Here is a 16,537-nt window from a genome sequence, read left to right as displayed (position 1 = left end):
AACTGGGTCACCACATTCTAGAGAAGTGTTTTTTAAAAACTTGTTACTGGTTTATTACAAAGTATACAACTCAGGAGCAGACAGATGGAAAAGCTGCACAGGGCGAGGTTTTATAGGGGTGGGGGCAGCACGGAGCTTCCATGCCCTCTCCAGGCATGCCACCCTCCTGGCACCTTCACATGTTCACCAATGAGGCAGTTAGAAAAGTGGTTTTTAACCTTTGAGTCATGGACCACTTTGGGAATCTGAAAGAATCTATGGGTTACTTCATATCCTCACATGCTTATATGCACATATACACACATGGTGATACATATGGCTCCACAGAATTCATTGAACTCCTAAACACCTATTCAAAAAGATCATGGACCCCAGGTTAAGAACTCCAGTTCCAGATTCTGCCTGTCAGACTTGAACTGTGTCAGGATATCAGAAATGAGCATATACTCATGCTAACTGAAACACCAGACAGTGATGTATAGAGCAAAAAGTGAAAGAACTTATAACTGGGCTTCCTTCTTCTCAGTAGCTAGAATGCTTTTGGCCTCCTTCTCTATATCTACGGACCTGGGAAGCAGAATCATGTAGCCAAATATTGCTTGGAGAAGTGGGTGGCCTGAGGGTAGGATTTTTTACTCCAGCCCCAAGGGAGCTCAGTAATCTCTGTCCCAGAGCAAAGATCATCTCTTTAATGACCATAGATCAAGGATTACTCTCCCTTAGATAATGCTGACTATATGTGACAACTTGTACTTATTTGAACTTGGTTTCCTATGCTGGTCAGTCTCCTTGATTGACACATTCTTTCTTTAGATTGTACCTGTTCCCTGGAGCCCTAGAACCTTGTCAGTCTCTTCCAATTGTAGAGTTCCCATAGTCTTAGCTTATAGCTCACAGGTATGGAGGGTCCATGAGAGCAGGGGCTGGATCTAATCCCTCGTTTTTACTGCCTCCAGCTGTCCTAGGAGTTCACAAGAAAACTGGAAGGAACTCGTGGAAATTTGATTTGGCTTGTGGAAGTCATGTTTCTTTTGTATCTACCCCAGCCCTGTGCTATAGCTTCACTTGAGACAGGAGAGGACAACAGTGGTCAAGGCTAAAAAATTCCCAGGTTTAATCCCCTTGAGGGCCTTGTGTAGTCAAGGAGGCTGTGATTTACCATTTCCCCCAAATGACTGAGTCAGAGGCTATACATACATACATATTTCAATGTTGTGTGTTCATGCTACACACCATATTTCATGCTACCTTGCCAAAAATCCACCCATACAACATGCCCCACTGGCATCCATATTTGAAGATCCACAGTGGCCTGCAGAATGGCATAGTTGAGTACCACCTTTGGGGTTGGGGCCCATGGCGTCTTGAAACATTGATATTTGGGGATTCTCCGATATCTACAAACATCCTCATTGACTCGTGTAATCTAAGATGGTAGAAGGACAACTTCCTAAGCCAATATGAAGATTCTGTTGGCTTTTCTTGAACCCTAATGGGATAGGGTTGTTTTGCAAAGGCACCTGGGAGAACTTGGGTAGTGATGCCTGGGAATAGAGCCACCAGACCAGACTTTTATTCACTGGTAGGTGAGCTGGACATCTGGAAAGATGATAAGTATCTTAGAACAGTTATTACCTCCCTGTCAAAAGTTTGACAGTTGAGCTGAGGCCTAATATTTCTAACAATAAGAGCAAAATGTTGCAAACTAATGAATGGTCCTGGAGAGAAAGGAGTGTCCGTGGCACAGAGCATTCGTCCCTGGGGCACTGCCTTGTATTTTCATTCTTTAGACTAGCCTTACACCTCATAAATCTGTCAGTCATTTCAAATAAAATTTCTGTTTGTGTTGGGCAAACCATTTCCAGCATTTTATATGAACTATCTGGCAAGCTAGTGAGACAATGGAGACTGTATTCCACATTGAAATAAGGAGAGAAAATGAGTTTTTATCTTAACTGATCATTTCTTTGCTACCTTTAATGCTGCACACCTATTAAAAAGCTAGTGTCACATTTCCTTCAGTTTGGAGAATTGAAGTTGAATCCTCTCATTTGGGCTGCCATCTGGTGTGCTAGTAACAGTCTCAGAGAGTAAGAGGCCATCTGTTAATACTTTTTCCAGGAAGCTTTTTATAGAGCAGTGAAGTGGCAACTCTCAAAAACACATTGTAATGACTTACAAGAGCTTGGGTATATGTACAAGTTGAGGCTGATATTTTATTTCTACCCACAGTACTTTCTTCCATTGAGCAGAGACAGAGAGATCAATAAATATGGCATATTTACATGCAAAAAATGCTTATCTCTGTGGGGAGCCACAAGGTTAACAAGTTAGTGATCTTACGGCATTTCAAAAGGAAGATTGTAAATACATACCGAGAAGTACAGTAAAACCTTGGCTTGCGAGCGTAATTAGTTCTGGAAAAAGGCTTGTCATCCAAAGCACTTGTAGATCACAGTGGACTCAGGAACCATTGGCTCAGTTGTGATCATGTGGCATCATGAACTACTCATATTGCAAGACATCGCTAGTTTATCAAGTTAAAATTTGTTAGAAATGTTTGCTCATCTTGCGGAACACTCGCAATCCCAGGTTTGACTGTAACAATAATGATGATGATGTTGATAGTCATTAAACACTTGCTGTCTTCTGGCCACTGTGCCAAGTGCTTTAAATCCATTTACAATAACCCTGAGAAATAGTTGCTGTTACTATGTGATTTGCAGATTAAAAAGAATTGGTGTACAGAGAGGTCAGTGACTGGCCCATGGCACAGAGCTCGTAGTAGCCAGAACTTGAACACACTTTTCTTATTTTTTTCCACACCCCAAAGCCTGTACAATAGCTATTTATGAGCTATTCTTTCTCACTGTTCCATGAAAGTTAGACCAGTGTCCTTTTATTTATTTATTTTTTTTACTGGCTGGATACCAGCAACCAAACTTTCCATTACTAGAAATAAAGGTTTAGATAAATTTGATCCAGGACAGCTGATGGTCTGGATTAATAACAGTATGGGTCAGCATGGGTTAGGTCTTGATATAGTCACAAATAACCCTCAAATCTCAGTGGCTTAGCAGAAAACCATATTTATTGTCCATGCTACATGCTCACGGGAATTCTGCTCATTGTCTTCGTTCACACTGCTAGAACCTCCATCCTGATACAGGGTTCTATGACCACGATGGCACCAGTCCCTCCTTAACTTCTTTGGACATTTCATTGGCTCAGGCAAGAACTTGGTCAACCCAAGTGGGAAGATACAAGTTGAATTCTCCAAATGGGTTGAGGAATTTCAATCCTACCACGTGTGTACCCAGAAAAGAGGAAAACCACAATATTTGGAACTAGCTCTAATTAACCACTGAAGCAACTTAACAGTAGTTGATTGAAATCCTCCTGATTTCTGGCCCTTTGCTCACTGACCATTTTTCAATTTGAGATTACCATAAATGGTCCTAAACCTCTGCATTGACTGGGCTACAATATATTTCCATTGTTTTGTTGTTGTTGTTGTTTTTCTGATGTCATTAATTGTTCTTTAAGGATCACACCTTGTCTGAACCAGCCTCTTTTCTATTCACTGTCTATCAGATTTCTCTTCTGAATCTACATCCTACAAATGTCAGAGGATACTGCTATCCACAAATCATCCCAGTATCTTTTTCATATAACTGGAGTTTACTCCAAAGATGATTTTGAATCATATACAGTTGACCCTTGAACAAGGCAAGGGTTAGGGATATCGACCCCTCACACTGGCAAAAAATCCACGTATAACTTCTGACTCCTGCAAAAGTTAGCTACTAATAGCCTCCTGTTGACTGGAAGCCTTGCCAGTAACATGAACAGTCAATTGAGACATATTTTGTATGTTGTGTATATTATATACTATATTCTTATAATAAAGTAAGCTAGAAAAAAGAAAATGTTATTAAGAAAATCATAGGGAAGGGGCACCTGGGTGGCTCAGTTGGTTGAGTGTCCGACCTCAGCTCAGGTCATGATCTCACCGCTCATGGGTTCGAGCCCCACATCAGGCTCTGTGCTGACAGCTCAAACCTGGGGCCTGCTTCGGATTCTGTGACTCCGTCTCTGTCTGCCCCTCCCCTGCTTGCACTCTGTCTGTCTCTCTCAAAAATAAGTGAACATTAAAAAAATTAAAAAAAAAGAAAATCATAGGGAAAAGAAAATACATTTAAAGTACTGCACTTAAAAAAATCCACATATAAGCGAACTGCATAGTTCAAGTTCAAACCCGTGTTGTTCAAGGGTCAACTGTAATTGAATTCTTTTTTTGTTAATATCACAGCATTTCAATTTTGACTCTTAAAGTTTTTGCTCTTAGTGGGTTTCCAGTATAGTCAAAGCAGACTTTCTTTTTGTATTTGCAGTCAGCCAATTACAGGGGTATTTATGTCATGACAAAGCTTAAAAGATGAGTTGAAAAGCAGTTTGGACAAGGCTATGTGTTCATCAGGACACTGCAGTGAGGCATATACAGGATGCCTTTGTTAGTATGACTTTTGGAAGATTGGCAAACTAAGAAGTAATATTTAAACTATTTTATTCTATTGTTGTTATGTTTTTCTTTTACATTTACTGTTTGCTTCTTTAAAAAAAAACACTTTATTTAGGTCTGATTGACATACAAAAGGCTGTATACATTTAATGTAAAAAGCCTGATGAGTTTGGAGACAAGTATACACTGGTAAAACCATCACCATAATCTATGCCATAAACATATCCATTACCTCCAAAAGTTTTCCCACTACCCTCTTTATTTAGTATTTTTTATGATATGAACGCTTAACATGAGATTTACCCTCTTAGCAAATTTTTAAGTATGCAACACAGTGTTGTTAACTATAGGCCCTAGGCTGTACAACAGATCTTCGGGACTTACTCATCTTGCAGATCTGAAACTTTATACTCTTTGACTAATAACTCCCTGTTTCCCCTCACCCCATCCCCTGGCAACCACCATCTAACCTTTGCTTCTATGAGTTTCACTATTTTAGATTCCTTATTATAAGTGGTATCATATAGTATTTGTCCTTTTGTGTCTGGTTTATTTCACTTAGCATCCTATCTGCCAGGTTCATTCATGTGGCTACAAATGGCAGGATTTTCTTCTTTTTAAGGGCTGAATTATATTTCACTGTATGTATATATCACTGTTGTGAACTGAAGGTCTGTGTCCCCCACCCCCCCAAAATTCATACTTTGAAACCTTAACCCCTAATGTGGTGCTATTAGGGGGTGAAGCCTTTGGGAGCTAATCAGGTCATGAGGGCTCTGAGTTGGGTCTGTGCCCTTATAAACGGGACCCCAAGAGAGTTATTTTGCTCTCTGTCTGACATGTGAGGATAGAAGTTGTTGGTTATCTGAGACCTGGAAGAGGGCCCTCACCAGAATCCAACCATGTTGGCATCCTGATCTCAGACTTCTGGCCTCCAGAAATGTGAGAAAGAAATTATTGTTTAAGCCCCCCCAGTTTATGGTACTTTGTCAGAGTATCCCCAGCTGATGACGACAATCACATTTTCTTTATCCATTCATCTGATGATGGACATTTAGGTTGTTTCCATACCTTGCCTATTGAGAATAATGCTGCAGTGAACATGGGGGCACAGAGATCTCTTTGAGATTCTGATTTCAATCCCTTTGGGTATATACCTAGAGGTGGGATGGATGGATCATATGATAGTTCTATTTAATTTATTGAGGAGCTTCCATACTGTTCTCCATAGTGAACATAGTGGCTGTACCAACTTATGTTCCCACCAACAGTATACAATGATTCCCTTTTCTCCACATCCTTGAAACCACTTTCTGTCTTTTGTTTTTTTAATAATAGCCATCCTAACGGGTCTGAAGTGATATATCTCATTGTGGTTTTTTAAAAATGTTATTTATTGGGGCTCCTGGGTGGCTCGGTTGGCTAGGCATCCGACTTCGGTTCAGGTCACGATCTCACAGTTTGTGAGTTCGAGCCCCGCGTCAAGCTCTGTGCTGTCAGTTCAGAGCCTGGAGCTTGCTTCGGATTCTGTGTCTCTCTGTCTCTCTGCCCCTCCCCCACTCCTTCTCTGTCTCTCTGTCTCTCTCTCAAAAAATGAATAAATGTTAAAAAATATAAATAAAAATGTTTATTTATTTTTTAGAGAGAGGGCGGGGAGGGGCAGAGAGAAAGGGGAACAAAGGATCCAACGTGAGCTCCGTGCTGAGAGCAGACTGCCTGATACGGGGCTTGAACTCAAAAACCGCAAGATCACGACTGGAGCTGAAGTCAGAAGCTTAACCAACTGAGCCACCCAGGTGCCTGTTATTGTGATTTTGATTTGCGTTTCTCTGATGATTACTGACATTGAGCACATTTTCATATACCTGTTGATCATGCGTACATATTCTTTGGAGAAATGTCTATTTAAGTCCTTTGCCCAGTTTTTAATTATTTGCTTTTTTTGCTATTAAGTTTCAAGGGTTCCTTATATATTTTGGGTATTAGCTCCTTATCAAATATAGAGATTACAAATATTTTCTCCCATTCTGTAGGTTGAAAATGTCTTTTAATTTTGTTGATTGTTTCCTTTGTGTGCAGAAGCTTTTTAGTTTGATGCAGTCTCACTTGTTTATTTTTGTTTTTGTTGCCAGTGCTTTTGGTGTCCTATCCAAGAAGTCAGTGCTGAACCCAAGGTCTTGGAAGCTTTTTCCCTATGTTTTCTTCTAGGAGATTTATAGACTCAGGCCTTATGTTTAAGTGTTTAAACCATTTTGACTTACCTCTGTGTAGGGTGTGAGATAAGGGTCTAATTTCACTGTTTTGCACATGGATATCCAGTTTTCCCAACACCATTGATTGAAGATGGTGTCCTTTCCCCATTGTGTACTCTTGGCACCCCGTGGAAGGTCAGTTGACTGTATATGCGTGGGTTTTTTTCTGGGCTCTCAATTCTGTTCCACTGGTTTCTGTGTCTGTTTTTATGCCAGTATCATATTGTTTTGATTACTGTAGCTTGTAATATATTATGAAATCCAAAAGTGTGATACCTCCAGCTTTGTTCTTGCTCAAAATTGTTTTGGCTATGTGGAGTCTTTTGTAGTTCCATACAAATTTTAAGATTGTTTTTTCTATTTCTGTAAAAAATGCCATTGGGATCTTGATAGGGATTACACTGAATCTGTAGATTGCTTTGGGTAGTATGGCCATTGAAACAATATTAATTCTTCCAGTCAATGAACACGAGATGTCTTTCCATTTATGGGTGTCTGTTTTAGCTTTTGTTATCAGTGTCTTATAGTTTTTAGCGTGTAAGTCTTTTACCTCCTTGGTGAAGTGTATTGCGAAGTGTTTTATTCTTTTTTGATTATAAAAGGAATACAAGTTCATTGCTGACATTTGGGAAAATATGGCAAAAGTGGTAACAAGGAAAGATCACTAATCATTGCTAAGGGTCCTATGAAAAGAAGAATCACTTTAGCATTTTAGAAAACAACTTTTAGCTCTTTTGCTATGCTGTGCAAACCATGCTCACACGCCTAAAAAATCAGCCCTCTTGATGCACTGTAGTAGTCACTTGTAATATTTCTTCAAGGCACTTACTGAAATCTGTAGATATATATTTATTTGCACATTTATATGTTGGCTAAAACTGCCGCACGAGAATGTAAATGCCGGGAGGACAGGTCTGTGCCCTCGCTCACCATTGTGTCCCCAGAGCCTGCTAGACTTCCTGCCACATAATCGGTGCCTGATAAATATTTATTGAATAAATGGATTATATATATACACATATATGATTTCAAATCATATAATTGAATTTTCTTCCATTAAAACATCACAGCATTTCAAATTCCACTGTGTTTTCAAAGTTCTTGCTTTCAGAAGTTTCCCAGTGTATTCAAGACAGACTTTCTTATTACATTTGAAATAAGCGAAATGGTGGAGATGTTTATATATTGTGAACATATATGTTTAAATTGAGATTATATTTGGGGCGCCTGGGTGGCTCAGTTGGTTAAGTGTCCGATTTCAGCTCAGGCCATGATCTCACGGTTTGTGGGTCCCACCCCACGTCGGGCTCTGTGCTGACAGCTCAGAGCCTGGAGCCTGCTTCGGACTCTGTGTCTCTCTCTCTCTCTGTTTCTCCCCCCACTCACATTCTGTCTGTCTCTCTCAAAAATAAATCAAGCTTAAAAAAATGGAAAAAAATAAATTAAGATTATATTTTAGTACTATTTTGTACCCTGTTTTTTATTACTTTACCCTATATCGTATGTTACTTAACAATATGTTATATTTCATAAGTATTTTTCTTACAATCCCCACAGTTTTGTCAGATGATTTTTGATGGCTGCATGGTAGTTTTCCTTATAGATAAACAGGCCGAGGTTTCCTTACTGTGTCTTTGGTGTTGCCTATTTATACTGTTTTCAGCATCTTGCTCCTGTAAGTACCACTGTATGTTACGCATACTTTCTTGGAGACAGTTCCGATATGTCCACTGAATGATTGGAAGTTCTAGGTCAAAGCGAATGAATTTCTTTTAAGGTTCTTGTTATGTCACCACAGTGCACTTCAGAGAAATTGCACGAATTTACATCGTCATCCACAATACATTACGGGAGTGCACTTAACTCTGCATGCTCACAAACCTCACATAATTCTCTTTACTTTTGTCAATTTTGTAGATAAAAATATTGTAGACAAAAATATTGTTTGGTTTGCATTTCTTTGTTTACTAGCAAAGGCATACATTCTTTCTCTCCTTTCCTTCCCTCTGTTCTTTCCTCCATCCTTCCATCCCTTTCTCTCTCTGCTCTCCTCCCTCCCTCTCCCTCTCTCTTGCTCTCTGTCTCTCCCTGTCTTTCTTTTGTCATTTCTGTCTGTGTCTCTTGCCAATTTGTTTCTTCTGTTGGGGTCTTTTTTCCTGTATATTTGTAAGAGCTCTTAACCTATTAAGGGTATTGACCCTGTCACATATATTAAATCTCCTAAATCTGGCATTTCTCTTTTGTTTTTCCTTATGCTCATGTTGAAATAAATAAATTTAAAACTTTTGTGTAGGCAAAACTAGGAGTCTTTTTCTTTACAGCTTTTACCTACTTATGCTTAAAGAACTATTCCTTCCCCTGAGATTAAGCATTCACCTAAATAGTGCCCAGCTTATTTTACCCCAGTGGTTAAGCATTTCACATTTAACTATTTAATTCACAGTTATGGGGTATTTATAATGGTGTGGAGGAAGAAAAATAATTTTCCCTCTGTCCTTCTAGGTTCTTGGCTGAGAGCCCCCTGTAATAAAAGACAGATTCACAGGAGAAAATAAACAATTTTAATTACATGCATGCACATATGGGAGTCCCACAAAGATATGAGACTCAAAAGGTGGCCAGACTATTGAGGTAAATATACCATCCTGAGTTACGGAAAGGGATAGGGGCCTAGGGTTTCCAAAGTGTGGGGCAGAGACAACTCAAAGGAAGGTGAGAAGTGAAAATGTTTCCTAAAGAAAATTTGCCCTGCCATGCAGATAAGTCTCTAAGACGAAAAAGGGATCTCTGGTAATAGCTCTCTTCTTGGTACAGGCCGCCTTTCTAATGTAAATTTCCTTTACAAAACGGTCCCTTCTACTGTTTTCAGAGCCCCTCCTGTGTCTGCAGTTTCTCAAAATAATTAGCTCAAAATAATCCTTATGCCAAAGTGGCGTATTTGGGGGTGGCATATTCTGCTCGCTTAAGAACGTATCGTACAAGATACTGATTCATTTTTTTCCTCATTTTTAACCAATTCTACCAACTCTGTCCAAGCTCCTCACTCACTTGGACTTCATATCCCTCTTACTAAAGTGGAAGTTTCTTCCTAGCATTCTAGAGGTTTTATTGTGAATGGGATATTCTTTTAACATTGTATGTTCTAACTTGTTATTGCTGGCATACAGAATTACTATAAGTCCTGTACATTTATTTTGTAACCACCTAACTGAATTATCCTCGTAGTTCTTCGAGTTCATTCACTTGCATTCCTAAGTAGAAGTAGAATGTGATATATCTCCATTTAATATAGTGTGAGCATTTCCTCATTGGCACCCTATTACTTTAAGAAATCCCTAAGGTTAATGTTTGCATAAAATTCTGCTGTATGAGATACACTAGAGTTAGAACATTTTTTGGTTCTTTAAGTTTATTTCTTAATTTAACTCTTGATTTTGAAATGATTCCAGATTTGCAAAAATTTGCAAAATAGCACAAAGAATTCTCATGTACCTTTTGTCCAGCTTCCTTAAATGTTAACATCTTACATAATCACAGTACAAGTATGAAAGCCAGAGAAATAACATGATGCAATATTATAAACCAATCTGTAGACCTTATGCAGAATTTATCAATTGTTCCACTAATACCTTTTTTTTTTTTTTTTTTTTTTTTGGCTCCAGGATCAAATCAAATGTCTCCTTTGTCTTTTATGATTTGGGACAGTACCTTAGTCTTTATTGTTACTGATTCTGAAACTTTTGAACAGAACTGGCCAATTATTTTGTAGAATGTTGCTCCATTTTGTTGTCTGAGGTTTCCTCGGTTAAATGCAGATTTTGCATTTTTGGCGAGGATACCACAGAAGTGATGCTGTGCCCTTCTTAGGGTCTCCTGTCAAGAGGTGCCTCATGTTGATATGTCCTGATACCAGTGATGTTAATTTTGATCGTTGTTTTCCAGGTTTCTTCACTGTGGAGTTACAATTTTTCCCTCAGTAATTATAAATATCTTGTGGTAATATGTTTTCAGACTATGTAAATATCCTGTTTCTCGTTATACTTTTATCCACTAATTTTAGCATCTGCTGATGATTTTTCTTGAAACAATTATTACCATGGTGTTTGCTAAATGATAATTTTCTGTGTCCATCATTCCTGCTATATTTATGAATTGAAAGAGCTCTCCTTTCTCTCTCATTTATTTATTCAGTCATGTATTTATCTCTCAGTGTGGCCTCAGTGTGGATATTTATTTTATACCTTGCTCTTTTTCAGGTTCATCTTGTACATTTGCTGTGCCTGCACATTTCTCCAAGGAGAATGGTATTTAGAAGTCAACATCTGGGCACTAGGTATGCTCATTGCTACTGGGGCCATTGACTCTAGGTCCTCTCAGTGCACAGAGCTGGGAAATATATGTATGTATACATAGATACACACACATATATGCATTCAGATGCATATTGTATGGCCCGCTAAGGCAATGTCTTTATAATCACATTGTACTAAGAATAGTTATTGGGGGGTGCCTGGCTGGCTCAGTTGGTGGAGTGTGCAACTGTTGATATTGGGGTCATGAGTTTGAGCCCCATGTTGGGTATTAGAGATTACTTAAAAACTAAAATCTTAAAAAAAATAATACTTATTAGGAACTCATGGATGTGGATTTTATTTTTTAAAAACGTTTATTGATTTATTTTGAGAGAGAGAGAGAGAGAGAGGGACTAAGCAAGGGAGGAAAGAGAAGGAGAGAATCCCAAGCAGGCTCCTCACTGTCAGTGCAGAGCCCAACGTAAGGCTTGATCCCATGAACTGCAAGATCATGACCTGAGCCAAAATCAAGAGTCCCATGCTCAACCGACTGAGCCACCCAGGCGACCCTGTATGTGAATTTTAAAAGATGACTTCCTGGGACACCTGGGTGGCTCAGTTGGTTAAGTGTCTGACTTCGACTCAAGTCATGATCTCATGGTTTGTGAGTTTGAGCCCCACATCGGGCTCCGTGCTGACAGGTCAGAGCCTGGAGCCTGCTTCAAGTTCTGTGTCTCCCTCTCTCTCTGCCCCTCCCCTGCTCATTCTTTCTCTCTCTGTCTCTCTCTCTCTCTCTCAAAAATAAACATTAAAAAATTTAAAAGATAACTTCCTGACACCTATCAAGATGGTCATATAGCTTTGATTGTGATGTGATGAATACTATTCACATGTTTTTCTAATTATCAAACACCTATGTACACCTAAAGGAAAACCTGCCAAGTCACAGTCAACTAGTCTTTTAGTGTGTATTATTCTTCAGGAATTGCTTTGCTAATACTTTATTTAGAATTTATGCTTCTATATTCACAAATTAGGTTTTTAGTTCTCGGTTTTGGTGCTTCATCAGGTTTGGATATCCGAGTTAAAGTCGCTGTATTAGTTTCCTGTGGCTACTGTAGCAACGTTATGTATTCTCTGGTGGTTCTGAAGGCCAGAAGTCTGAAAGGAAGTTGTCGGTGTGGTGGGTTCCTTCTGGTAGCTCTGAGGGAGCACCTGTTCCCCGCCTCTCTCCTGCCTTCTCGTGCTTGTCGGTAATCCTCAGTGGTTCTTGACTTGTAACTGCATCACTCCAAGCTCTGCCTCTGTCTTCACATGGCCTTCTCCTGTGTGTCTCCCCATGTCCTCTCCTCTTCTCATAAGGATGCCAGTCACTGGATTTAGGACTCGCCCTAAATCCGGAATGATTCCATCTTGAGATCCTTAACTAATTACAATTGCGAAGATTCTACTTCCAAATAAGATCACAGTCTGAGGTTCCAGGTGGAAATGAATGGGCGGGGGCACTAGCTAACCCACTATCGTGGCTCAAACTAAGTGGATCAAACTTTTACTTTATTTTATTTTATTTTTTTACAATTTGGAACGAGTGTGAGGTCTTTACATACTACGTTTCTGCCTTTAATTCACTGACACTTAGGTACCATATTCTCGTTTTTGGTATTCCTGTATTGTTTAGGCTATTGAGCACCTCAACCATCTTTATAGTTTTTCCCTTGGCTAATTGTGTTTTCTCATATATAAATCTATAAATCACATGTAATCATATGATTCAAAAGTGTTTATATGTTAATCTATGCAGCAGGGTATGTTTGTGATATAGATAGATACGGTTATAAATATTGGCATCTGGCGATAAGCTGACATCTGGTGTGTAGTACTAACTTTTTATTAATTGATTTATGTTCACAATTGCTTTATGCAGACTACATAAATACCGCTCTCATTTTTATTTAAAAAATTAACCTTACATTTGTGATGGCTTTAATAGGGATTAAAGTGCTATAATCAGCTCTCATCATATTAAAGAGCTGCTATTTTCACTGTATACCATGGAAAAGCACCTAAGCTTTCACTCCTGATACCATCCCCAGAGGGGCCATTCGAGCTTGTAAGGATGAGGTGAATTTCAACAGGCACAGACGTCTTCCTCCAGACCTAGGAAATAACCTGAAGAATGCCAAGAAGATCAAAAAGCGGGAGTTTGGCAAAGCTCTGCAAGGAGCATGTGGGGCAGAAGGGGGAAATGGGAGGGATAGTCAGTGGACCAAGGCCAACTTGGAGGGTGGCCATTCTGTGAAGGGTTTGCAGAAGGGGAGTGTAAGCCCCTACCTTCTCTTGCACAGACCACTTGAATGTTCTAAATCTTTTCTGCCTTTGGTGTGGTCTATATCCAGCCTTGTTAGCAATGCTGGTGACGCTTCCCCCGCCCCAGAGGATTATGTCCAAGTTTATGGCCTTGAGAGCAGGAGACTAGAGGAGAGAACAAGGAAATATAGGAGACAAACCCACGACTCCTAGAGGCTCATGTAGCCAGGGAGGGTATTTAATTCAACCTACCTGAAATCCTCCTGAACACAAGAGGACCAGTCAAGGTTGAGAAACTGAGTCACATACTTTCTTGGAACATTCCTGCTCCACTTTTTAAAATAAATACATGGCAGGTGCTCAATTTATGTTTGATGAGTAAATACTTCTTGACGTCCGCCACAGTACCCAGCACAAAGCTGCACACAGTAGTAACTGGCTACCATTTTCTTCAGCAACTCACTGGTTGCTTACCTGAGTTATCTCACATAATGCTCACAATAAAAGCAGGTGACACCAACCTCAGAAGCTACTGTGTGGCTAAAGTGATATAATCCATGTAAACCACTTACCATAGTGAGTAGCTATGATAAGACAGATTTGATAGAGGAGGAAGTAGAGGCCCAGAAAGGTTAACAAACAACTTGCCCCAAGTCATACAGTTAGGAAATAATAGCGCTGGGATTCCAGCCTGACTTTATCAGGCTCAAAGCCCATGCTTTCCCCAGTGTCCTATGCTAGAGGGAGATGGGTTAGCCAGTATGGAATAAAGAGACTCTTTAAAGGCTGTCTACCCCGGGAGTACATTAAGCCGCTTATTTGGCTGCACTATTTTGCTAATTAATTTGGTACTTGCTTAAAACCAATAAAAATGATTATGGTGAAGTTTTAAAGTTTCCAGAGGAGAGATTGTTTACACCTGGCACACTGGAGCAAGCAAGGGAGAGGAAAAGAGCTAGAGGAGAAAGGAGGCAGAGACCTTCACTGTAGTGCCACGTGCCTGTTTTTCAAATTAGACATTCCAAAGTCTTCCATCGGAGCAGTTTGCTGTGTCCATCTAGGCAGTTTTCCACTGTGTGGAAAAGACACAAAAGCTTTTGTTCATCATGAAAGAATTTTCTCGTTCCCACCTACAGTAATTGCCAAGTATGAAATCTGTTACAGTCATTCCAAAGAAGAATGATTGTCTTTCTTTGCGTTAATGCCACGTAGTAGATTCAGGGCCAACTTGAGACGTTGCAAAGGCAGCAGCTTCCTGTGGGGGTCAGCGGCGCTGTGGTTTAAGAGCTTCCTTTTAGATCAGTTCTCTCTGGGGAGGGTCCAGGGTGTTTTAGCCACCATAAAGAACTATGTGCTTTTGAACAGGGCCATACACCTTCCTTGCTTTTCAGATTTGAAGTCTGAAGCCCAGATAGAAGGGATTTGCTCTGTGTTGGTCACACAGCCAGTTAGTGGTAGACGCGGGACTTGAACCCAGATCTCTTCACTTCTGTGGGAAAACTGAATGGAATCCGACCTCACTGAGGAATGTTGAAGGATGTTAGGGGCAGCCGGAAGAGGAACCAGTAAAGAACTGTGAAGAACAGGAGCACCTGGGTGGTTCAGTCAGGTGAGCATCCGACTTCGGCTCAGGTCACGATCTCACGGTTCGTGGGTTCGAGCCCCGTGTCAGGCTCTGTGCTGACAGCTCGGAGCCTGGAGCCTGCTTTGGAATCTGTGTCTTCCTCTCTCTCTGTTCCTCCCCCACTTGTGCTCTGTCGCTCTCTCTCTCAAACATAAATAAACATTAAAAATTTTTTACAAAGAACTGTGAAGAACAAAATGTCAACTAAGCCTGATAATTATGAAAGAGTATGTCAGAGGCAGTGCTGTCCGGGTAACTACTAATGTACATTGAATATCTGCTGCTTCCTCAAAGTGGGATGATGTAAAACAACTGTAGCTTTAATTTCATATAAATAGAGCTGAAGATCCACTATGGCTTTGGAGCCACTTGCCCACTGCAAAGTGTGTGCGTGCAGGGTATTTGCTCTGCTCAACAGCACAATCAGCTCGTTCTATACTTAGGGTTCTGTAGGCTCCTTTGGGTCTCAACTTTTGTTTTCCTTTTTCCTCCAACATGTCCAGGCTAGCTCATTGCACTGTGGATGGCCTTCTCACTAATTGCCTGTTTTCTGTTAAGGAGCCAAGAGATTTTTCAGGTAATGAGGCAGGGGTCCTTTTGAAACAAAACATAACCAAACACATCTTGCCCCAGTTTCCCAGCCTCTAGTGTCCCCTTGGTCATGTCATCTGTGAATTGGGAATAATATTACTGTTTTTTTTGGGGGGGTGCCTACCATCCCTTGATGGATACTGGGGAGTCCTCACTCACTCAAGAATTTCTGGATGTTGGGACAAGTGACACATAGGCACCAACGTGTGTTGTGATAGGCTGAAAAAAATGTCTCCTCGAGACTTTGGGACCTAATCCCTGGAAACTGTGTTGCCTTATTGGAAGAAAAGGTCTTTGGAGATGTGATGAAGTGAAGGATCTTGAGGTGAGGACATTATCCTGGATTATCTGGGTGGGCTCTAAACACAGTCACATGTATCCTTATAAGAGGGAGACAAAGGTGGTGCACACAGAGGAAGAAGGTGATGTGAGATACAAAGACGGAGCAGACAGAAACGTGAAGGTTCTAGTTTTGAGGATTGGAGTGATGGGGCCAGCAGCCAAAGAATGCCGGCAACCACTAGAGACTGAAAGAGGCTAAGAACAGCTTCCTCCCCAGAGGCTTCAGAGGCAGTGCGGCCCTGCTGACACCTTAATTTCAAACAAGTGACACCGATTCCAGACTCCGAAACTGTGAGAGCATAAATTTCTATTGTTTACGCCCCTGGATTCCTGGCAGTTTGTTACAGCAGCGGTAGGAAACTAAAACAGTTGGTTACTCACAAAGGAACCCGCAGCAGGAGTCCCAAGGAGAAGGGCTCAGGTTCCCGTTAGGGGGGAATGGCAGCTTCGGGTGCTTGTTGTCATGGGGAGTGGAGCTGGGGTGGGACTTTGTGCGTGGATGCAGGGCCTTTCACGGTTTGAAATCTCTGCTGGGGGACAGAGCACCTGACTCACTCAGATATGCGGCAAAAGGGAAGGGAGGGATGGGGCTTGAAAGCTCTCAGCT

The 16,537-nt window shown here is 40.6% G+C and overlaps 1 protein-coding gene across 1 annotated transcript in view; it reads left to right on the top strand.

The window, feature by feature from the left end:
- IDS (iduronate 2-sulfatase) overlaps nt 1-16,537 on the top strand; it is a 79,802-nt gene that overhangs the window by 60,654 nt on the left and 2,611 nt on the right. The window contains exon 11 of the mRNA XM_053201789.1: nt 11,031-11,107. Within this exon, the coding sequence (XP_053057764.1) occupies nt 11,031-11,086 (56 nt within the window). The 3' untranslated portion in view covers nt 11,087-11,107. The remainder of the gene's footprint in view (nt 1-11,030; nt 11,108-16,537) is intronic.

This window comes from Acinonyx jubatus, chromosome X (genome assembly GCF_027475565.1).
Source record: "Acinonyx jubatus isolate Ajub_Pintada_27869175 chromosome X, VMU_Ajub_asm_v1.0, whole genome shotgun sequence".
NCBI classification, from domain to species: domain Eukaryota; kingdom Metazoa; phylum Chordata; class Mammalia; order Carnivora; family Felidae; genus Acinonyx; species Acinonyx jubatus.
The sequence above is the reverse complement of the archived record's forward strand: the minus strand, read 5'-3'. Positions and strand labels throughout refer to the sequence as shown.